At 36.5% G+C, this 24,867-nt stretch overlaps 1 protein-coding gene across 2 annotated transcripts; it reads right to left on the reverse strand.

Moving 5' to 3' along the window:
- Positions 1 to 611: 611 nt before the first annotated feature.
- LOC117419939 (synembryn-B-like) lies at positions 612 to 21,634 on the reverse strand. 2 transcript variants are annotated; one of them, XM_058986186.1, is made up of 10 exons: positions 21,423 to 21,634; positions 19,801 to 19,848; positions 19,414 to 19,611; positions 11,402 to 11,496; positions 7,342 to 7,492; positions 7,153 to 7,248; positions 6,690 to 6,834; positions 6,402 to 6,546; positions 4,746 to 4,865; positions 612 to 1,593 (listed from the first exon to the last, which is right to left on the reverse strand). In XM_058986186.1, the coding sequence occupies exons 1-10, from the start codon at positions 21,513 to 21,515 to the stop codon at positions 1,485 to 1,487; spliced, it is 1,200 nt and encodes a 399-aa protein (XP_058842169.1). In that variant the 5' UTR covers positions 21,516 to 21,634; the 3' UTR covers positions 612 to 1,484. The 2 variants fall into 2 exon arrangements, with proteins under 2 accessions (XP_058842169.1, XP_033889238.1); XM_034033347.3 differs by having other exon boundaries at positions 19,009 to 19,611.
- Between the last annotated feature and the right edge of the window lie 3,233 nt (positions 21,635 to 24,867).

Genomic DNA, 24,867 nt, shown 5'->3' on the forward strand with positions numbered 1-24,867 from the left:
AAACTGTCTTAGTACCACAGTGCTGGATGGAACTGGTCAATAAAATTAATGAAATCATTTAATTCTTCATTAGTGTTAACTGAGATGCCGAACATGTCATCAATGTATCCAAGATATGACAGGTGTATCTGTACTCTTGAAAAACTTTATTTTCAATCCATCCTATAAAAAGACATACAGGCATACAAGGGCCCTGTTTTAGTCCCCATGCTGACACCTCTTACTTGTTTATAAAAATCTCCATTACAGGAAAAACAGTTAAAAGAAAGGGCAGGTTTTGTAAGTTTCTGAAGAACATGGGTTGCAAGTTCTTTTACTGTTAGTTTATCAAGGAAGTGCTTGTAAACCACCAGGTTGGGGATAACTGTGTAGAGGCTTTTTGATATCCTTTGTGAAGAGAATGAGATTTTCACTGTTTCTATGCAAGGCAAAATTATCTAGTATTTGCAAAAAATGGTTATAGTCTGACAGATGTAGGCAGAGATTCTACAATGGGTCTAAAAGTATCTATTATATAATAAAACCAGCTAATAGTATGTTAATTTTTTCATTGAAGAGGGTTACAAAGCATTTATGAAACTAGATATAAAAAAAGATAATTAGACATTACAAAACATTTAATATAATTTATGCAAATCAGCACAACATTGAAAAAAAAACGTTGCTGTGCATTATTGTTACAGATGTGTACATATGTACAACAAAACTACTCTGTGAAACAGGAGCTCTGATATAAAAGGTTAAATAAAGAGTGTAAGCATATGTAGAAAATATACATTGATGGCATATGAATAAGTAGCAAGGTAAAACAAATAACTCAAATGTGAGTGACCAGCAGGTGACTACACAGATCATCCACTAATAAAATCTATTTTGTGAGCGCGATTTTTGTTGTAACATAGTACTAATTTGCCAATTCTAAATCTTTTTTTTGTTTGTTTATTTCTTTTTGCTGTACAGCTTTTATATTGAAATCACCAATATGTTCTGTATAGTAGTTGGAATTAAATGTTTCAGTTTTTAAATATTTTCAGGCAGAAACAAACAAACAAACAAACGCTATTTTCATTACATACACATTCCATTCTAGAAATATGTTTTGGTGTCCACACTGTATGAAAATAACATGTTTTATTCCTAGTTCTCTTACATAGATACTGTACAGACACAGCCCTACCACTTTAAATACAAACATTCTTTCATGGAGGAAAAATGTATATGCTGAAAATAAAAAAGCAAATAACTTACACCATCCGATTTAGAAATATGAATTTGATATTACTCCCTCCCCCTTACCATTTTATTTTACCTTTTTTGAAGCTACACATACATAAGAATTAGGGACACACCAGAAGAATCTGCATACATTAAACCTAAAGGTTAAGATGCATGCCCAGGGTCTCCAGAACAAGGAGACTGATATGTGGAGAAATAGCAGAAGTACCTGGGCATTAGCCACGCTGACCAGTCAAGCAAGGGGCACATTAATCTGAGTCGGAGCTACAACTTTCTATGTTACACTGGCTTATCGCCTCTGCCAAAGGGGCTATTGTGCCGTCCTGCTTCACTCCCATCGGCTGAATAATCTGCTGCCTGTGGATGAAAAGAAAAAAATCAAATGAAATAAATGTATTCAGTTACTGCATAATAGCAAAACAATACTAAATCGTCTGAGCCAACTGATAGCCAAGTGAAACCTTACTGAGCCCTGGAGAGGATGTAGCTCCATTGTATTATATAAAAGGGTTGCTATTCTTTTTTCTACTAACAAATTGGTTGCTATTTTATTCCCACCTGCCCTTCTAGCTTTTTTTGTCCATTGTATTCCTAAATAAATCAATTTGTGAAAAATCACCTTTTTTCCTCCCTCACTTTAGTTGTGCTCAAAGATGTTGATTCACTAACTGGCTATCCCTTCCCCTACTGTCACTATTGTTCACAGCAGTTTAAATACAGGATCATTGGTCATTTTAATCTCTTCAAAGCTCTTGCTGCCCCTCTACAGCTAATCTAATTATATTTGCTCTGTGAGACACTGACTGAACTAAAGATGATTAATCACTGATCTATCCAATGAAAGTTTTTATAAAAGATTTACATTGATTAACATGCGTCCCTTAATTTAAAAAAGGCTAATTGAGTAGCTTTTTATACTTTATTTAATAAAGTACGGCGGAAGGTAGTGGATGGTAGGTATAGCAGGGGCAGACAAATCACTGCTATGTGTGGTAGACCGATGGGCTACCAAAAGGTAAACTATGGTAGCCCACATTTTTCAGTGGATAAACATTTCCATTTAACGCTGTGCACCATTAAAAAAATGAAGACAGATACAATTGTAAGGTGGTAAGGTTCAGAAAAGAAATCCGACATCACTTCTGAGGGCCACTAATAAAACATGTTTTTTTTTTACAATACATAACCAGATACTGCCAAAGTTTGCTAACAACCTAGTTTCTGTTAATATTTCTACCAAACAATAACAAGCTAATAATAGTTTCCTTATAGTTTTCCTTATATATGTAGGGAATTATGTTTGTCTGCATCATTTGCATTATTTTCCCAGACTTTATCAGTCCTGGGGACTCACAGTCTGGGTTTTTGATCCAACCAATATCTCATCAATAGTTTTAAAATATCCACTGCGTAACAAATTAAAACAATCATGTTCTGGGTCATATAAATATCTATAAAACACATACATATAAAAAGGATAACTTAATTTCTTTACCCTGTGCACTCACACTCACAGTGCAAGTGTTACGCCTTGAAAACAAATGCATTATTATTATACAATCAATATACAGTAGTACTGTATAAATAAACTTGGTGGCCTAAACATGTACACAGAATATAAACATGAGCACGGCTTTCTGCTGACTTAATAAAAACAATAATGTCAGAATATACATTTAAAATAGTACAAATTCTCTGCACACTTTATAAAGACATTACCATGTGAGGGGGCTCCCTCACAATACAGTTAGCTAATTGTTCGTTTGGAAATAAATAATAAAATAAATAAATAAATAAATAAATAAATAAATAATGCACCTTTATTAACTTTCTACTGTGCTCAAGCTGCAGTGTCCCTGCACCTCGGTAACACTGTGATAGCCACTGAGGGTACCGTGTTCTCTCCTGTTTATTAATTTGTTTTATATATACATTATACATCTCATAAATAAAAAATACAGGCCTAGCCCTGTTTTGAACCCCGTACTGTTGGTGGAGTTTTTTTTAAAACACATAGTGACGGCGGGAAAAGGTCCCGAACTGTGGCAAAGCATCTCTCTCTCTCTCTCTCTGAAACAGCAAGGAAACATATTTTTAACACTGTAGGTGTTTATGGTAAATTTATTCATCAATGCACTATAACTGCTAGGTATTTTCTAATAGTTTCACTGAAATAATAGTCATTAAGTTCTCACATACTGTGATCTGCATATTAAGCAAACTGATGACAGATCTCTTAAATAGAAGAACAACGTGTTTGTATTCATTTTACACAGTGACACCCAATATAACATCCTGTTCCAATCTGTATTAGAAATGATCCCATCACAAACAAGGCAGTCTGCTGAAGGACCCTCAGCTGGAATGGAGTCGCAATTAAGGAGTTGGTAAAGTGCATTCCTGTCTCAACTTGCAGGTCACCCGAGAGTTACTTCAGAACCAGCTATACGAGCCTTAACTACACGCTGCCATTTAGCTTGATCACTACTCCAAATAAAAGAAAACACACCTTCTGCTATTGTTCGAGAATCTCTTTATCTCCTCTGCTGTACAGGCAGTGGGCCCACATTGACACTCGTAATTCATTATGTTGTCTATACTGAAATAGCGGTGACAGGATGAGAATTCCTGCTTCTTGGCAGGTTGTTCTCAAAGACTCGTTCACCTCGCTCTAATTGAGCAGCTATAATCAGTTCTGATCCTTTCATGTACCAATGTCTTGTTACATGGTTCAAAAAAAAAAAAAAAAAAAAAAAGAGGGATGCGCAGAAAATAAATAAATAAATAAATAAATGCTCCCACTGTTTGTACCAATTACCCAATAATTAATTATGCGGTTTTAATGAGCAGCCGGTGTACTGTTGGGTTCTTTTACTTACTCATTTCATTTAATTTTGTTCGATATGTTATAATACTCAGGCTACGGTAATTGGAGCCGACCAGCACAGACGTAAATTCTTGGTTTTATGAACAGGTTGGCAAGGAAAACGGTCATCTGGCCTTCAATTAATCCTTAACTAATCAACTGTATATACACACACGTTTTTAAATAAAGGACAGCATAGGACAAAAGAAGATATGTTCGAACTGGTATTTCAAAAAATAAAAGGAATGCATTGAAGAAAAATGATATTGTTCTTGGTTAAAGCATTTGGATGATTTATTTTTTATTTTGGTAAAAGGGAGGTCAAACCAAAGTATACTCTTTACAGTATACAGAGATTCGCCATACCACTGCCCAATCTGCATTCATTTTTATACATTATAGTTTAATTCAGTAATTATTATGCAATTCCCAATCTGCCATCATCCCAGATCTATTTTTTTTTTTTTTTAAGTTAAGTATTAAGTGCACTGGAGAAAAACATCATGCACCCCTTGTTTCTTGGATATACAGTACCCATTTATACCCACTTGTATAGCAGTTGTTACTAACATACTATCAACCTTACTTCATTTTGCAGAGAACCCTTCCCTGGACAACAGACCTAGTAAAAAATATGCAGTACCTGGAAAGCTGATCAAACATGTTGACTAGTTTAAGGGCTTCATATTCTTTCTGTTCTTCAGTCATTTCCTCAATGGGGTTTGGCATTGGTTCTTCAACATGGCCAGTGATAGGATTAATACTGAAATAAATAAAAACATGCATTGAACAAACAAACAAATAAATAAATAAATAAATAAACCAAAAAAGTAAATATGTTACATAAACTAACAACAAGGCAATAACCAAATCTGAACATTATTCACTTTGGAAAGTACCTTATCAACTTGATCTGAACACACGTTATACTACGACAATAGTTCTCTCCAGAATCCAGACAAGAGAGATGTGGATATAACAGGTCAATTGCAACGTACCATTATCTTGGTGCTAAATTTGGGTTTGGTTCAACCCCTATTGAACCATTACATTGGTCTAAATTAAACTCTACTCCAACGTACCAAACACTTAAACCAATTAATTTGTTTTGGAAGACCCATTTAGTGGTTTACTTCAGAACCGTTTTAAACCAGCTCTAATTAAAGACGAATGCCACAAATTAACCATTCCTTGCGAATTCATCTACACAGTAAGTATGTTGTATCTTGTAATATTGAATATGCCTAAATGACACCTAAAATAAAATGTAATATAGCATTTAAATTGCTATAATGTACATTTTTACACAGTTCAGCAGCAATGTCTGGGAAATGAGTAGGGAACTACAGCACTGAACACATTGTTTTTCCTGGTGGAGAGTTAACTTTTGACAAACGGTACCTAATTTGGAATTTGTTGTCGATGTATGTTGTAAAAGGGTTCCTGGTATTTTTATAGTTGGTGTGTTAAGTAACTGCGGCTCAGAGCGAGACTTTTTCCGCTCGCTCGGATCACTGAAAAAATTTGCTCTGCAGCAGTCCGAGCTGCTCAGGGGAAGCAGAACTGAGCATGCCGTTAAGTGCGTTCTTTCACGGAGCTGCTCCGAGCAGCTCACTTATTTAACGCACCCACCGTCTTTTCAGTATCCGTGATAATCTAACAATGTGCACCCTATGGATTAGGTGGGAAGTATGAATATACATGGTACCTATGATGAAATACTGTTTAAAATGTTTAGTTTTTTCCAATATGTTTTACACATTTTAGCTATTTTATTCTTAGTATTTAATTTATTGAAATATGCTATTTTGTGGTTAGCATTATACCACACAGTTGTGTTGCATGCATGCATAGTGACTCCAACGCCATTATACTGAAACTATAGAATTTACATACTGTTTCAATAAAAATGGCAGATGGATATGTTTTATGAACATCTTACCTGAAGTTATAATATTTTTGTATATCGGGAAGTTTCTTTCTGACAGAAATACTGTCTCTTCAAAAGGTAGAATCCCCACAATTAAACCTGCTGCTACATGGTCTAAAATAGACCGCAAAATGGGCTTAAATTAAACCACTGCAGGTATGTTGGAAGTTGAAAATACCTTTTGACACCTTGTGGTCTAAATAGGTACAACTGAGCTCTTAGACCGGCCTTTTTTAAGACCTGTTTTGAGGTTTAAACCTTAGTTAAACCGATTTAAGTGGCAACTTGCAACTGACCCAACATGTTTTATTTTCGGTACCTTACATGATACAGATACTGCAGATGGTTTGAGGTGTCTTGTGTACTTACAAAGGTTTTACCGATTTGTACTCCTCTGTATCTGAATCTTCATCTTCGGAGTACTGGCCTCCCCCTCTTCCTCCTGCCAACAGCCCTCGAGCAGCCAGGAGCCCCGCTGCATTGCCATAGCCAGTGTACTTTAACAAGTTGTCAACTAAAACACAATTAGCCCGCACAATGCAAACATTTTTTTTAGAAAATTATATATATATATATATTTTTTTTTTTCTCATAGATGTTTGAGGTTTAACACTCCCACAATGGAATTACATACTTAATTACATACTTAATACACACCACTTTCTTTGCAGAGCACAAAGAGGAATTCAGCAGCACTTTGCTTCACGCCAGTGTCCACGTGTGTCATGAGACGCACAAGTTTGTTTCGGATAGTTGTTCCCACTTCCGGGCGGTTCTTTACATCTTTTAGTGGAGGCAGAACCTAAATTAAAAGGATGTTTATAAGTGTACATTACACAATGCCCTCAAGTAGACTCATCTATAACAGATTAGTGACAAACAAAATGGATTAGCAGAACTGTAACTGTAGTTAACGATACTCAGGAGTGTTAGTTTATGTAAGTGCATAGGCTATGGTCAATTAAAATCTGACTTACAAATTATTTTGGCTAAATCAAACATTATAATTTTGTCCTGTGAAAGTATCTGTAAAACATACTAACCCTAGGATCAAATATCCAGCTACTCTAAAAATACATTAGAAATGCAATACTTAAGTTCGTTTGAAAAACGCTCTTACCTGAGCTTTAATATATTTCCTGATATCTCTGTGATGTCTGGCGCTTTCGGTCATTAGGCTAAACACGGGGGTAAGTCCTTCCTTAAAATTGGAGCCCTTTTTGAAGAATAGGCAAACAAAATACCAATGATGTGGACACTGTATTAGACACTTTATTAAGCAGTCACAGATTATTTTCTCCCCTCTTACCTTGTCTATCCTCTTTACCATAAAATCCAATAAGACCTGGATGACATCCATGTTCTTCCCACTGTATTCCTCGATTCCTCCCCGGCTTTGAACACTGATCATCACCCCCAGGCATAAAACAGGAATGTTGCTTAGCAGATTGATGGCATGGCTAAAAAAAAAAAAAAAAGGCATAGGAACACATTTCATTTTTATATGATACAATTCCAAACCTGTTGAATACATCCTGTAACCACAGGGCTTGAAGGGCTGAGCTTCTAAGCTTTACAACGATACCGCCTCTTTCTGTCTAGCTGCTACGAAGCAATAGGCTCAAAACGAAACCTAAGCTGTGAACTCTGTCACATAATGAGTCTTTTTTTTTTTTTTCTTTTTTTTAAATTTAGTCGTCGCCAATTATTTTACCCCGGTTTTCACCCCAGTTTAGCATGCCCAATTAGTATCTGTATCCCCGGCTCACCGCTCGCAACCCCCCCGCCGACTCGGGAAACGGAGGCTGGAACACGCGTCCTCCGAAACGTGCTCCTTCCAAGCCGTCATTTTTCGCACTGCAGATCCACAGCAATGCCACCAGACCTATAGTGCCGGAGGACAACACAGATCTGGCGGCTCCGCTGCAGAGCCACAGGCGCCCTATCGGCCACAGGGGTCGCTGATGCGCGGTGAGCCGTGGATTCCCCTGCCGACCTAAGCCCTCCCTACCCGGGCAGCGCTCAGCCAATTGTGCGCCGCCCCCTAGGAACTCTCGGTCACGGTCAGCTGTGACATAGCCTGGACTCGAACCTGCGATCTCCAGGCTATAGGGCACATCCTGCGAGGAGCGCCTTTACTGGATGCGCCACTCGGGAGCCACATAATGAGTCTTAACTTCAGGCGATCGTAGTTCCGGCTAGGAGTACCGCACACACACACTGAATACGTTTACGGTGCCTGAGTAATATGTGCATAACCTTCGGGCTCTGGTGCCCCAAAAAGAATGGAGTTTTAAGAGTTAAAGCTTGCAAAACACCACCTAGATAGACATAATATTGTCTTTTTTTCCCCAAAACTGTTTACTTACTGCAGTGTACTGAGTTTCTATAATCCTTAAAGATAGTGGCCGAGAATCACATACGAGAGAATAAAGTCTTGCGGTACTAAAAATATCCAGCACTACTTTTATTTATTTATTTTAAACCAGAACTACTTAGAATGCGGCTCATAGTGCTTTCATCACTGACACCTACTTCCTTATAGATTGTTGTAGTGTTTCAGGCATTCTAAATTTGGTGTCTTAAAATATCTCTGCAGGATTTTCCCACACTGAAAGTTGCAGATATGCAGGAGCAACTTGGAAAATGCGCGATTCCCACAATCCCACGCTGAAATTCAAGACCTGCACCACAATATGAAATTCACTATACTGATAATAAGCATATCTTACAGTATAAAAGTGACATATTCTGCACAAATCACAGTAGCTGAACATTGAGCACATGACAGGCAAAGAAATTAAAAGTTGAAGGAATTTTATACATTGAACAGGGATCCAGACTGTATTACTCTCATAGGGATTTATCTGAAGGTGACAACAAATGAACACAAGTATTACACAAAAAAAACAATGTTTGTCAATGTAGCAACAAGTTATCTGACTTATAAAAGAAGTCTCAAAGCAACATATATGAACGATAAGCCATATGACCAAAATCACTGTAACGTGTCAGTGAAAGGATGAAGAAAAGAGTACAGAATTTGAACATTTCAATTTTACTGCATTATTTTACAGTTTTGAATTTTGATTACCGGTAACTTAAGAGGGAAGCAAATGGTAAAAAAAAAGTGGCAAAGTGTGGGAAGGGCAAAAATCTGATTAGAGCCCAGGGTAAGCTATACTGTAGATGACATTGTTAAATAAGTAATTGGAGGCAGTCTGGTGGGTACAGTAGTTAAATGCAGCAGTTAGAAAAATGGAAAATGGGGGGTGGAGTAAGCTAATGGGTCCCATAGGGTGCTGCAAATAGGTGAAGCCTCATGAGACCAAGGCCTTGATAATAATACACAACTTGTTTTTACAGTGCACAATCTGATTATAAAGTTTTACACAATACTATAGATAGATCAGGTATATTTCAACTTCCCTTATTTATTTGACTGATTACTGCAATGGTGCCTGCATTGCTCTCATAGTACAGTTTGGAAAAGCAAAGTACTTGTAAAGCGCTTTTTTTTTTTTTTTTTTTTTTAAACTTTAAAATTAGAAAGACTTGTTTGTTGGTAAAAAAGATTTGAATAATAATAAAAAAAAGTGTTCTGATCTTAAAACACCTTCAAAATGAATTTTCTGGATCAGTGTGTTTGAGCTATTCCTTTCAGTGCAAGAGGCTTGGCTTTCTGATCCGAGTCCCCCGGCTGACAGTTTTATTTGTGCCAGGGGAGAGTATGAAATTCTTGAGCTACCAAAGAGCCTGAGACTATAGCCAGGTCTACACAATGGCATTAGCATGCCTTCCACAGGGGGTGAAAATACAGAATATATTAGGCACGACTTACCCTTCTCTGCAGATCATTAATCATCCACAGATGACACCCACCCTCTTGGCTCCCAGACCCCTCCCGATGTGCTGAATCAGGGCACCTAAAATGCTTTTAAGGGGGCAGACTAGTTGTCGAAAAGCACACAAGCAAAACTTTTGACTGTCATTTTTTTTTTCTTAAGAGCCCTTTGCATTAATTAAATTCAGTGACCTAAACATGCTTTGTGAATGAAATACTTATTTCTGAATAACACAATTAGCCAGAAGTCAGAACTGAGCAGGTCTTTTATTTACATTTTCTGCATCATTAAATTTTTTTTTTTTTAATAATAATAGTAGAATATGTATGAAATATCCAGTGGGTACAACTATATTTTTTTAATTAAAATGTACTCATATAAATGTGTTGTCATAATCAATAATTTGTAAATGTTAGTATAATTTATTTTAATTTATTTTAAGCTACAATTCGACATTTGCCAAGTTAAGAAATACAGTAGTTGTCCACCAACTGTTTATCTGTAGGTGTAATTTAGAAATGTGTGCCACTTTGTCATGGTCCTTTTCACAATGTATTTAAAAGTTTTCAAAGTTTTCAAAGTTTTGTGCACAGGGCCTTATACAGTATCTAATCCGTATGAAGGACAAGGAAACACCATCAAGATTTTTTTTTTTATTCCTAAAACGGAAGAAGGTCACAGGTCTATATTTATAAGAGAATGCAGGTCTTGTCTATATTGGTAGTGCCAGTTCTGTATCTAATAAGTAAACATATACAACAATAAATACATAAATTAATGGACTAAAAACTCTCCCTCTCTCCCAGTCAGACTGATGCAGTTAAAGTGAATTGCCTGGTTTGTTCTGCTCAATACAGAACCTGTTTAGATTTTTCTGCCATCCCAATACCTTCTCCAGTCTCTCAATTCTTAACATTATTTATGACTTATGCATCTCATTTGGTAACAGTGCTTAGAACTGTGCAGGGGAGCTGGGTGGCACAGTAGGCACTGATCTTTGACCTCAGGGACAATACAGCACCCAGTATAGTTTCTTGCCTTAGTAAAATCATTTATGTTAGTCTTAGTATGCAATACTGATCCATCGCCATAAACAGAACACAATGACATCTAATTCGGAATTCTAAAGCACTGACATGTATGTAAACACTACAAACCATTCAAAACGTGAAGCCGTCACTTTTTGCAGTGCTACAGTAAGCATGTACAGATTTGTAATATAATTACATTTACCTTGACATACATAGATTAGACTGAGAAAAATATATATTATATAAACACAAATTGGTGCATTCGATCGTGCAGATGAAAGTGCAAATAGCAGAAAAAAGTACAAGCATTACATCCATTATTTTTATTATGCAAACATATGTTAACGACATCACCAATCACAATAAACTACACCTTATATTTTATTGTCAAGTGAATAAGACGTTTTACTATTTTATTTGATTAATTTACTCCAAAACACTGTGACACACATGCATATCTCTCAAGCTGTATTACACCAAAAATCATGCTAACCTGTGCAATTCCTCTGTTTTGTCCTCCGTCTGAGTCTTTATCATCAAAACATGGCGCATGATGGCAGTGATGAGGCGAAGCTGGTGGGCACCGTCCTATCAAATGAAGGACGAACAATAACATGATCCCCATCCTTACACTAAGGTCCCGCCCACACTACATAACCGATCTCGAGAACCGTACTCAAAAACGTTTTAATTAATCCAGCTCAAAGTGTCCACACTACAGTATAATTTCCTGTTTAGTCTGGCTTAATGATTACAAACATTATTAAAATAGTCTGGTTACAGTTCCTAGCAGTGCAATGGACTGTGGGACTTAAAACGATAGTATTCCACCGTGGACGGTCTGTTTACAAGCTTCCAAATATGGAGCCCATGCCCACGGAAGACCTAGTGTTGCTTAGCATGAACATTATGAGTTTGTTTATTGAAAACACAAGATATCAGTGATGGAGAAACAGCAACGGTAAGCTTTGCATAGGCTCTGTCAACATGCCATAAATATGACCACGGCGCTCCACGATCCACCATTTTACAACAAAAGCCTAAAAATAGTACAGCAGTATTGAAAGTCATTTTCAACTCTTTCAGGTGGCTGTATTTGTAACATCAACGCGCCAAAACACTCCAAGGTGGTCTCGAGTCTGGTTCTCAAGTACGATATTAAAACACTGCGTAGTGCAGATGCTAACCGTATATTTAGCACTTTAAAGTCAATTTAAAGGCAACCAATATGGTTACAAGGCATAGTGTGGACAGGGCCTAAGACACCAGACACAAACTGATGTGATGTTGACAGATGACTTGTGATGGAACAGGAGTGAAGGAGTGGATGTTACTGGCTATTGACAGTTAATGTTCAAAATAAATATAATAAAGTCTACTAACTGTAATTACAGTGCACAAAACCTACTCAATCAGTATCATCCTTTGACAAATAATTCTTTGTCAGTTTCTTTTTAGTATTTCTTCTACTTACATTTGATTTATAGACAAGGAAGAAATAATGTCTTAAACTATCAACAGTTCATTAGGGAATAAAGGCTTGAGCTCATAATGTGTCATCAAGGAAGGAATTGCTACCGATATGAAACTGAAGAACAAGCTCTTCCAGCTATAATCCTCAACAGAGCAAGACATCTGCAGTACAAAGACATAAGATCATGTAAACAAATGATCCATGTATAGAAATAGGCATTAAAGTATTATTGTACAGGCTGTAGGGTTTAAAACACAATGCACTACTTTCACTAGCTTTCTACTCTCTTGTATGTATTTCTACAGTATTTTTTTCAACATAAAAATCAGGATGATTTGGATATTTTATTAGCATATCCCTGGTCAAATCAGTTTTGACTAATTACTTTTGTTTCACATTAGTTAATCATCGGGTCTTCCTGGAAAAAAAGATCTTTTGATTTCACAACATTGGCAGCTTCAATCCAACCTCTTCAATTAGAAACATTTCATTGGTTCTCGACCAGACCTGGGGTCAATAACAATTACAGCACAATTGGTCGCTGAAATTGCAATTACAATTACACTACAAAGTTACATAAACAGCTACACATATTAACTTGTTTACTATGTTTAGTCTACCAAACAGTAATCACAGGTACAAATACAGAAACATACTATATAGGACTAACGTTTTTTTCAAACAAATTGAGTCACTAAAAGTGGTTGGAAATACAAGAAGAACATTCACTCAATGTAAAATGCAACATGGAAATGTGAATGATTAAGCTTGGAAAGGTGTGTAATTGAACTGTAATTGATCAATTATATGTAAGGCTACGATTTTGGCACAGTGATTTTTAGTACACCAATAATTCACAGAAAGGTCACCAAATAATGTAGCTTCAGCTACATCAACATACACAAGAGCTGCCGACAGGTTTAAATGTTACTTTAGAGTAGAAAACTTAGTTAAAGGTCGTTTCACACCAATGTAACATTGCTTTTTTTTTTTTTTTTTTTTTTAGAATACTGTACGATGCAGGCTTTCATACTGGCCGCGTAGCGAAATAGATGGTTTCTGAAATAAATTGTGTTCCTATTTCTTAATTAATATTTTTTGAAGATGCAAGCCCACTTGTGTTTAAAAAAATAAATTAACAAGCAGCGAATGTATGTGAAGATCACAACCTGCATTCCCTCGAAGCTTTTTAGATACTGAGAAACTTGCCATTTTGACTGAGAATGGGTAAATTATCAGTGAGAAACCTTCGGCCACGCACTAACCCTTATATTTTTGTTATATTATACAATTTTTGAAACAATATTCCAACAATTTTACAATTTACTTTAAATTTCAACAAGACATTTATTGTGGCTCTGCCTCTGATTTTGAATCATCCTCTCATCCTATGCAGCTGTCGGTTGTTATCATAGATATAGACTGCATGCTTAACTGGTGGCCTGCATAAAATTGCTTTATACTACTGCATAACACACTGGTGTTTGCACTGCCTTCAATTGTAACCAGCTTTAGGGCTACTAATTGTTCCATTCTTGGGAATACTAAATTCTGTTTGTCAAATGTCCAATTCCATTTGTTCCCGCTTTTTATCAATGTATGAATAATTAAATATGGCATTTGAACATAAATATAATGTTGCTAGTTAAAATAAGTAATATTACCACAATTCATTTTTTTTCCCCCTAATCAGGCTCTTGTTGCTGCAATAGTAAGTAAAGCACCTGAAGACACTTCAAACCTGTTATAATGTTTATAGACATCACTTGGCTCATTGCTGGCATTAAAATAAGCAGGAAAACCTAAGAATTATATTACAACAGTTCAGAAAAAAAAATGTCCAGCACAGTTGTGAGAATCATATTTACAGTCTTCCACTAACACAATAGTTCAGTCTACAAATAGAGGTGTTTTGAAAAGACCTGTTTCGCTTATTGCTGGCATTTACAATAACAATAAAAAATATGAAAGTTTAGTAACAGTCCAGCAATGTCATGTGACAGTAATCCTATGTACAGTACTCCACAAATTAAGTTTAGCATTTTACTGGCATTACAATAATAACTAGGATAAAATATGAAACAGTGGTAAAGGCGTGTTGACTGACTCGTTGCTTTAAAACAGGTTTCCTGGTCATCTCACCTAGAGAATGGAATTGACTCGACCCCTTCAACACCTTCTCTCAAGTAATTAACTAACCAGCTTCTTCCCCCATTGCCGGACATGCTTTGCAACAAATAGAATGTTTTGACCACAAACACACTGCTGAGGTAAAATGACTAAGGAACTGAAATGAACCATGTATATTTATTATTGCAGATTTGTTTATTAATAAATCAACAATCTGTTTGGAACCGGGCTAACGGAAAGTGTCCGAGTGGAGGACAGACTTAAATTAGAAAAGCACTTGGCTGTGGTAACGTGATTCAACTTGCAGTTGTTGGATGAAGTGTGCATTTTGTTTTCCAGGAAAACATGATGTTAGTGTTTATGAACAAAAACAAAGCATTCCTTGTGGCACACTGTAATTCGATGTGCATTGCCTTGAGAATACAGGCATATATACACACACAAGTACAGTATGGTTTAGTATCATCTGGAAATGAGTGTTAAATGACATGCCCGCAACAATTCTGGAAAGCAATTTCGATTTTAAGTTATGTAAAACGGTTTTCTGAAAACATATCAGAATGTTCCAATAAGGATATTCAACCCCAGATTATAGAAGATTATATATTGCATATTTTCTGTACAACCCGCTGTAGGTTTGAATACAAAAGTGGACATGGCTAGGTGATCTGTTCCTTTGTTATAGTTAAGTGAACCAATAAAGGAGAACTGTAAACTTACCGTGAGTATTTTGTTTGTTTGTCGTGTCTAATTATATTTGTTTGTTCTTGTTAGACAGCGAACACGATCCCGAGCTGTCGCTTAAGGCCAGCACCAAACCCGGACAACACTTCACCACTGTGCACAAATAAATTGTATTTCACCACTTGCACTTTAGCACTCACTCTGGACTTGTGATCGTGTGTGTGTCTTTTTGTGTTTGTTATACTGTGTTTATTCTTTCAGGACTGTAGCCCTTTGTTTTGAAACAGTGCAATACACATTGCTATGTATTGCCTGGGATTATTCTTTGCAGTCGCCAGACCGGGATTATAAAAATAAACGTTTTCTATTTGACTTTGTTGTCGGTCTTCTGTTTCATAATCACATCACCTCTACACCTGCGCACTGCAAACCACTTTGCAACAAAAAAACCTGACACATAAGAGAACAACTTATTTATAATCCATAGTGTGTACAAAAGTAAATGCTAGCCTGTGCTGTGTCGTACATACTGTGAGCAGCCTGGCAGCGAGTGATTGTAGTTAATATTAGGCTATGCAACCGTAATGCTCCAGTTCGCTCTGACCCCACTGTACCCCTGGTTTTTAAATGATGTTGCAGGTTTAGTGTATTGTTGCTAAAAAGGAAGACAACATTTAAACATTTTACAGTGGTGCAGATCCATAAAGTTCAGCCTTGATCACCAACAAAGCTGATGTAAAATGTACTGGATTCAGTAAAGTAGGCCTACTTGTGTGTCTGTCGCAATTCCTTTAACTGGTAAATACCTGTCAGAGTTGACCGGCAGAGTCTGAAGCCATCCGTCAGTTAGACTGCCAGCAAAGGTCTGTGATGGGCGGCTAGAAACATCGACTGTCACTAACAAGAGCGAATGAGTGTGCGTCTAGTGAGCCTCTACACCCTTAAAAAAATTTTCGCATCGCTTCAGTGTCGGCCATGCATCGTAGGCAGTGTGAACGCCTCATATCAAAAATGCACGTTTTTTTTTTGTCGTGGTGTGTTGTGTCATATGACACATTCGCTTATCGCATCGCATCCTGTATGTGGAGACCTTAAGGCAATGAAGTTCATAACTTTCTTGTTGTCGGTAGTACACTGTAAATGGATGGAGTGTTGCTTGGGACATCTCCCAGTGGAAGCCCTGTACTGCATATAGACAGATAAATTAATAATTTTCTACAAAATCTAGCAGGACAATGAGAGAACTTTCAGGAAGTGATATGTTCAAGTCCTTCAGATATGCAGCCTGAGCTTTAGCAATAAAGTGGTGCTAAGCTGCCTTGTCCACTGCAGCACAAGTAATGCTGATGAATTCTAACAGTGTTTGAGAGGTTCATGGTTTGGTCTGTGCGCCATGAGTCCACTGCTTGTATTGAATGATGTCTTCATCACCCATCTCAGCTTCTTCAAAGAGCCCCTGTAGATAGGCTCAAATGCTCTACCCCAGGGCATTCAAGGCAGCGATGGATCATGCACGGTCTTCTCTCTGTGGAGCATGCCAGCTGCAGGAATAGTTCCTTGTAATCTAGTTTAGTGCTGAAACCAGTATCCTTAGATTTTGATGAGCACTTTCTAGCTTCAACTTCAGCCACCCCTACACAATGACTTTTCAAGCTTATTTTAATGTTGGGACTGAAACAATTTACAGTTATCAAATAAACTCTTAAGTGTAGTTACTTCTCCTACCTGTTTTATATGGGGGTGTCACCCCATGCATTTTGTGTTGTGGCACGTCAGTAATCAATAGTGGAAGGGTTAAACTGCTAGTTTAGTAATTATACAAATATTAAAAGGACAACAAATTTAATACAAATATTTACTGTTTGGATATGATAACTCCTGTTTAATATAGATGGTACATTCTTACTACAGTAGACTGCAGAAAGAAAATAGAAACGTTGTCACTGCTGGTGACTTGTGTACCTGTTCCCACAGGAAATACTTGATACTACCTATGCCACATTTTTTTTTTTTTTTTTTTTAAACTCACCTGTGGAACTAGCGGACTGCTAAAAAAAAAAAAAAAAATCCCTTGATGACCTATTGATCCTCCATTTAACCATGAAAGGTATGTTTTACAATCACTCCTGTCAGAGAAAGAACATGAACACCCACTGTAATTCTTGGTAATTGGTCCATGGGTTTATAATAATGTGTAGAAAAAGAAAAGAATGAAATCAAACTGGAGCCTTGCAGAACTACAGTATGTGTTCCTGTGCTGTCGTAAATACTCAAACTAGGGAACAGCTCCTAAAATCTACACCTGCAGTTAAGAATCAGGTATTTGTTTCTTTACCTTTAAGTATGGTATATTTAAGTCAACTACTACAGTTGCCACAGCCTTTTATTCCTCCCCAGACATTAAAGGGCCCAAACCAGCCAAGCACTGAGCCTTTACTATATTTGCTGTGTATTGAAAGTAATTTAAACATCCCAAATCAACAGGGGACATTTTAGAGCCTGAGAAACTGCAGGTCAAGTAGTAGTTAGCGTGCCTCGGTATTTTGTACATTTGTATATTTTGTGGGCTTTATTAAACATTTCTTAGAAAGTGACATGGGTGATTTTTGAGGTTCTCTGGATAATGTTTTCTTTATTGCATTACATTAGAAAGGTCCACTAGAGGCAAGTTTCTTTATATTGGGCAACACAAAAGACATATAGTATGTTCGTATGTCGATTGTACAGCATTGTTTTGGTGTGATTTTTAGATTATATGACTAAAAACCTATACAGGTGTGAATTTTGGTAGCTCTGTCATACTTATTAAAAAAGTTATTGGCTTTTAAAAGCATTGTTATTTTGCAACCTTGGCTACCCAAGAAAGTGGTGGAACCCCACCCCCCGCCCCCCGCCCCCCGCCCCCCGCCCCCCGCCCCCCGCCCCCCGCACCCCGGGTATAATCTGACATATCTCAAGAACTATTAGTATTTGACCGTTCAAATTTCAAATCTTTTGATAAAATCACTTTAACTAACTTTGTACCAAGTTTCATCAAAATCTGAGACATATGGTGACATTTTCACAAAATTTGGGTTGATTTGACATGGAATGACCCAGCAAAGACTTCTGCTAAAGATCTCCAGTACAAGACAGGGACATCTCATGTGTCTGTTGTTATTTTTACATTTAGTTATGTTTTTATTTTTCTGGATAATTAACCGATAGTGAAAACTAATGTCTTTAAAAAGTGGACATTAAATATTCTATAATTTAGCATTTACTGTTTTTCAGGTAAGGATTTCAATATTTAGGGACATTTAGAGAATTATCAATTTTGAATGTAACAATGCAATTTTTTTCTGCTTTAATACATATTATGTTTAAATCGTGAAATATCTTTTAATACCTATTTTTAGACCATAAAATGTCATGAAATAAGCCATTTTGTAACGTGAAAAAAATACAGCCCTAATTATAAGGCTGCTAAGTGAAAGGAATGAGGTGTTTGTTTTTTACTTTTTCACATAGGCCTATTTTTTCTACATAACTGTGTATTGCTTTAAGAGTGGACAGGTTTAAGATGAATGATGATGACAGTGATCACAACATAAAGCATGATGGGCAGCAGTTTTTTCTAGTGGAAATGCTGATACGTGGAGGATTTTACACATTGGTCATTCCAGCTCAAGTGTAGATTCACTAAGAAAACTAAGGAACTTCACCGACAGCTGTCTGCACATTTAAGTTGAATAATAAATCCAATCTATAATAAAATCTTCCGTTGTTCAGGTACTTTCCACAAATGCCTACAGCGCTAGAAAATGGCTTACCTCATCATTGAAATCTGACAGAGTGAGGTTAAAAAGAGTTTTCAGAGCCTCCATTGTGCGCTCGTTGTCTTCTAGGGGTAAGGGTGGAGCCTCCAGATCAGTGGCAACTTCGTATTTCCCTACCCACTTTATACTGAGGATGTGCTCCAAGATTTCAATCAGTAGACCTACTGCCTTCAGCTCTTGCCTCAAGCATGATCGCACATCGGTGCGCAGTGCTGACAGCAGGAAAAGGAGGCGCAGTGAGAAGAGTGCCACCTCATGACTAAGTCCCTGGCCTGTGTACATCCTCAGGCGGGCACACAGCCCCGAAGCAAAACTGAGCTCAGCACTCAGCTGCTGTGCTGCCACGCTGTTGAAAATCACGTTACAGAGGCATTTCAACGCCTCCACCACCAGCCCCACCTCTAAAATCTCTGGAACCGATTCCCCAGTGCCTTGAAGTGCGGCCAGCTGAGCCAAGACTAACATGCCTTGTTTGGTTGCCACAGGTCCCAGAACTTTCTTGTCCCGTGAAAGAATACGCAAAGTCTCCAAGCACATGGTTTGGCAAGAAGCCTGTACATTCTTCCCTAAGATTCTGATCAGTCCCTCGCACAGTTTCTGCAATAAACACAAGAAAAGGAAACTTCAGAATACAGGTGCAGTGTTTAGATAAATAACAGACTGTATAACATTGTGCAGTTCGGGAGAGTTAGCCTCAATGAGGAATTCTATAATAAACAGTGCACTCGACTAAAATGGCCATCTTCTTTATATACAGTATATATAAGTTTTTTTTACACAACTTGCCTTTCGCTTTTCTTCTTCTTTTGGGTTGAAATTGAATGTTTGACTGTTCTAAAAAGGAAAAATGTAAATTCATGTTATTTACATAAATACAGTTGGCAAAATTGAAAATCACAAAAGCCTGTGGTTGTTGGATCAGCTTCATGTCCAAACTTCTTCACCTGCAACTTGAAACTTATATTTTTGACAGTTCAACCCGAAAAGAAATGATTCAATAACCCAGGTTTTAAAATCAATATTATTTCCTCTTAGCACTAGTATTACCGTTGTAACTAGTCTCCCTATTTGATCATTTTGTTCTTATTTGTATGATTCTTTACTAGAGACGGCCCTTTGGCCTGACCATGGGTAAATAATATAGAAAGGAACATGGTGGTACTTGGCTGAAGGATGTGTACATGTTTTGAAGGTAGTGAGACTGTAAAAATAAGTATGTTCCCCAAAAAGAAGCAAAGAACAAAAACATATTGAGCACCACATAAGGGTAATCAAAACAAATAATTAAATTGATTGTAAAGCCTTGGTTATCACTCCTCTATAGTGTCTAGGTGTAAATAATAAATACTTGTATAACACATACTGTCATGCAAATGAGCATTCAAATATATAAGACTAACTGTTTGGTTATACAGGGACTATAATCATTTTTGGCAAGAAAATGAATCATGTGAAAGACTGAAAACTACTGTCACGGGTCTCTCTCGGCTAGCGCATAGTACATTCTGATATGAAGTTTTTAAAGGGTCATTTTAAACAGCACTTCCTTTTCCATTAACTGTTTAGGTTACGACCTTACTATGAACAGAACCAACAATCTTGCTCCATATTTTCAGTACATTATGCTCTTGACTGCTCTGTTAATAACTGCTATAGACTGTTGGACCTTACTGTATATTGCCTGCATAGTAACTTCCCCGTATTGCTTTTGTGACCTCAATATTATGGAGATATGTATCCAGAATATCTAAGCTTTTGCTCCACGCACTCATGTATCTGATTACTGTACACATCATACTGTGGCTACACTGCTTGCTTATTTCTAATTTTGTAACAATAAATACATAAAACAAATAAAACTACTTTGTATTTTTTTTTTAATGTCTTAAATATGACCCTTTGTTTCTTAGCAAGTTTAAACGTTGCATTGTAAATACTGGTCTTTAAAATGCTGGTTACAGATGTCAATAATAACCTCTTACTGCTGCAGGATGACGTCTATTTCGTTCGAATGTTATTATTATTATTATTATTATTATTATTATTATTATTATAAAGTGCGTTGGACAGTAGAAAGGCCGCAGACTAATTGTTGGTGTAGTATTGTCAAGTACAGACTAAGGTTACACAAGAGAATATGACAAGACCTCTGATCGCGATTGTTGCAAAAAATGAATCCAGCTGCAGATTTTCAAGCAAAATATGTCGGCTTCCCTATTCGTGCTGAACTGCATGAATGACACAAGCATTTCCGCAGTCTGAGGATTTCTGCGTATTTCAATGACAAAATGCATTACGGCTTAATATGTTATTTCTCGGATGAATAATGATAAAATAAAATAAGTGTTGAATTCAAATTGTTTATAAAACATGTTGCATTGTTTACGTGATGAATATCACTGTCCTACCTCTCTGTTGTATTCCCGCAAGACACTTTCAATCTCTTCTTCACTGCTACTTTCTATGCTCTCCACCTTTGACAAAACCGTATTTAAATCCATGTTTTAACAAACTGCAATAAACACAATTTAACGGAATAAATAATGCCAAAGCACTCTGAAATATACAAATCAGAAAAAGAAACCTCCACAACACACACCACCCACTTCAACCCTTCACCCTTCACCTTTCACCCTGTGATGTCACGGATCTCTTTGACAACAGTCCCATTCCGTCTTTTTCGCCGGGGAAAGGCTGTGCTATTTATTAAAGGATATCACAATATTATTTTTCTTGTGTGTTGCATGTGGGGTACGAGAATGTTCGGGGTATTTGTGTGTAAAATATGTGTAAAATAATAAAATTAAGTTATATTGTTTATTTTTTTAATAATAAAATGTAAAGGCTGTGCCAGTTAACGCTGGTGTCATTTTATCCAACACACATATTAAATAAGAAATACAGTAATACAATACCATACAGGAGATTTGATATAGAAATACTAAAATAAGCTAACAACAAACAGCCTCTTTTGGGAGGTCTTCAAATTATTGAAATACTTTAGTAGAAACTTTGTAATTTAATTTTATAATTTCTACATTCAACATTATTGAGTTTAATAGTTATGGAATGTTTTATAAACGCAGTCAGTGAAAGTATGTCACCCTTAATTTAAGAATGTGCTTATACACGTGCCACATCACCCTACCCAACAGTGATGTCATTGCACCATGCTGCTTTGCTCAAGAGTATATACTATATACTATATAATATAGCTGCAGAAGGAAGGCTCCCACAGCGTAGCTCACACAGGTAGTGCTGCGTGCGGGATTTTTAATTTACGTAGTGCTTCATTGACCGTCAACACCCCATACCACGTGACCATAATACATCACGAACTTTAGGTTAGGGTGATACGTTTATCACCCTTATCATGTGATCGGGCTGCCGCATGTAATGATGACGTCTATAACGAGTTGCGCTCGAGCTACCCTGTGTGAGTTACGCTGTGGGAGCCTTTGTTCTGTAATACTTTCTCTCGCTTTGCTGAAATTACATGATGATGCAATGTCGATGAGAGAGCATTTGTCATTAGCACAGCATATGAAAGTGATTTAGAAGTTGTACTCTCTGATAGCGTTCTCTGCAGCTAAAGGTTCGAGCGCTAGGAATGCAGGTAATGGACCCCATTAGACTGAATGGGACTGATAACAGCTGCCCAGCAGAAGAAAACTGCCTCTGGTTTGGAGTCCATAGATATCCAAGTTATACGTGTATTTCAGATTTGTATATAAAATATTTTTTTCAGCATCTAAAGGAAACGTCATATGGTATAATAATGTGTTATATTTTCTGTGGAGTAGCTACCTTTTAATGAATCCATTCTGATTGGAGTGAAAACATATGTCATCGTTTTTTTATTAGTGTTTTTGCTTCTTTTTTTAAACAAAATGTAACAATGTGAATTATTTAAAGAAACAGATATATATATATATATATATATATATATATATATATATATATATATATATAGCTAAAACATTATAAAGGGTCCCTGGCTCAAAATAAATTATTATACACACTCAAATACCAAATGTTAAAATGTTCTATAGTATAATAGAGTATATAGCTGCAGAAGGAAGGCGTCTGCTAAGAAATAAATAATAATAATAATAATAATAATAATAGTATTTTTTGTATAATAAAATTAACTAATGCACTTACTTTCTGTATGAAAAGTATTATTTTTTTAAATAACAATAACTAATTTCTCTTTTTTTCAAGTTATAAATGTTAATATGAGTAAATGCCTAAATTAATCAATAATGGCAACCCAAGACAAGGGAGCCCCCCCCCCCCCAAACATAATTCTCGTTTATTGTTTTAGCCCCAGATCTCTTTAAATAATAAATCTGGACAATTTTATCAGTTAGACTTGGACTCCACTATTAATTATTTTGTTGTATGCACTCTTTTTGAAAACATTTACATACTTCTTCATTTATGAGGACTCATAACTTTTCATTAGTGCAAGATAGAGGTATGAGATTTCTTGTGTGAATCATGAACTACCAGGAGATCACAAAACACCAGACTGTGTTATTGCTTAACCTTTGTGCTATGATCCGTCAAACCTTTTTATGTCTTTAACCTGCACCGACACTGGGGTCAGAAAACATGCTATGATAGTGTTCTGAAAAGTGGATGTATTGCAGATCCATATGAGGATAGTTCCTGCATATAGAACTTATTTGATTCCAGAGTATCCACAAATTAAAGAGGATCTTTTCTGTAAAGGCCCACAGGTCTATATGTAGCCTCCATTTCTCCATTTCTCTATTTAGTGATCTGCCATTTTTGTTAAATTAATATACATTTCTGTGTTGCATATCAATGAATTACATACATACAGTATCACACCAGTTACCACAGTAAATGAGCAGGTGTAATTTGACGTGACGAGTCTGCAAGGTGTTTATTGGAAGCAATCTGTTAGATTTCCTGTTTTGGTCATTGTGACTTTTCCACAGGGAGATACAGTTTTTATATATTGCAGAATAAATATCAGGGGACAGATCATTTAAACAAATGTTTGGACTATATGTGTTAAGTGTTTTCCTTTTTCATTTTAGTCCATCCACGGCTGTGTATGAAAATCAAGATTTCTTTGTATTTATGTTCAACAAAAGAACTAGAATAACATGGATGCTAATGAAAAAAGTACTATACCACATTGAAAAATGATATAATCCATAATATTGTGTACTTTTCCCATGTTCAAAAGTTTATCCAAGCCCTGTGGTGAACTTTATAGGACTTCTGTATGTGAGGTTTTGGGTAAGGGGTCAGCCTCTATGAAAACTGTGGGGTTATAAGGTCAAAGGGTATTGTGCTGAAGAGCACTGACCATAACAGTGGGAAAGATTTCCCTTAGAAAAGTAATTATTTCCACACTATGCCTGCCTTAATACGCATACCCCACTGAGCCTTTCTACAATTGAGCTATGAGTAATAAAAAATTAAATTAAAAAGCTTAAAAAAGAAATGAACTGTCTCCATGTCGAGGGACCTGATATCTGAAGGATAGGCTCTTTCTATATGACTAAATGACTCCCAACATCTGAGAAGCTGGCTTTACAAGATCATTATACAAACTAATGGGATTTAACCAATCTAATATGCACCTATAATGCTGGAACATTTTGAAACGTAGTCAGCATTCTGTGTTTATCAAGATACATATCTTTATATGCTGAAGAGGGTTTAATAGCTTATATCAACTTTTAAATCTGGCATTTCAGCACTGTGTCTGGGGTTGTCTACAGTATGAATGTAAACAAACCATGTAAAAAAAGCAAAAATGGCAAGAGTAAAAAGTGTCAACTGCAAAGCTTGCATTACATCTAGTATAAT

The sequence above is a fragment of the Acipenser ruthenus genome, chromosome 14 (genome assembly GCF_902713425.1).
Source record: "Acipenser ruthenus chromosome 14, fAciRut3.2 maternal haplotype, whole genome shotgun sequence".
Taxonomy (NCBI): Eukaryota; Metazoa; Chordata; class Actinopteri; order Acipenseriformes; family Acipenseridae; genus Acipenser; species Acipenser ruthenus.

Excerpts from the sequence above, each read along its gene's own strand:
- LOC117419939 (XM_034033347.3), bottom strand. The coding sequence starts at position 21,515 with ATGGATTTAAATACGGTTTTGTCAAAGGTGGAGAGCATAGAAAGTAGC. Across the intron at positions 11,497-19,008 it reads TGTCAGATTTCAATGATGAG|GACGGTGCCCACCAGCTTCG; the intron begins GTAAGCCATTTT and ends TTCATTTGATAG. Across the intron at positions 6,835-7,152 it reads GGAAATATATTAAAGCTCAG|GTTCTGCCTCCACTAAAAGA; the intron begins GTAAGAGCGTTT and ends CTTTTAATTTAG.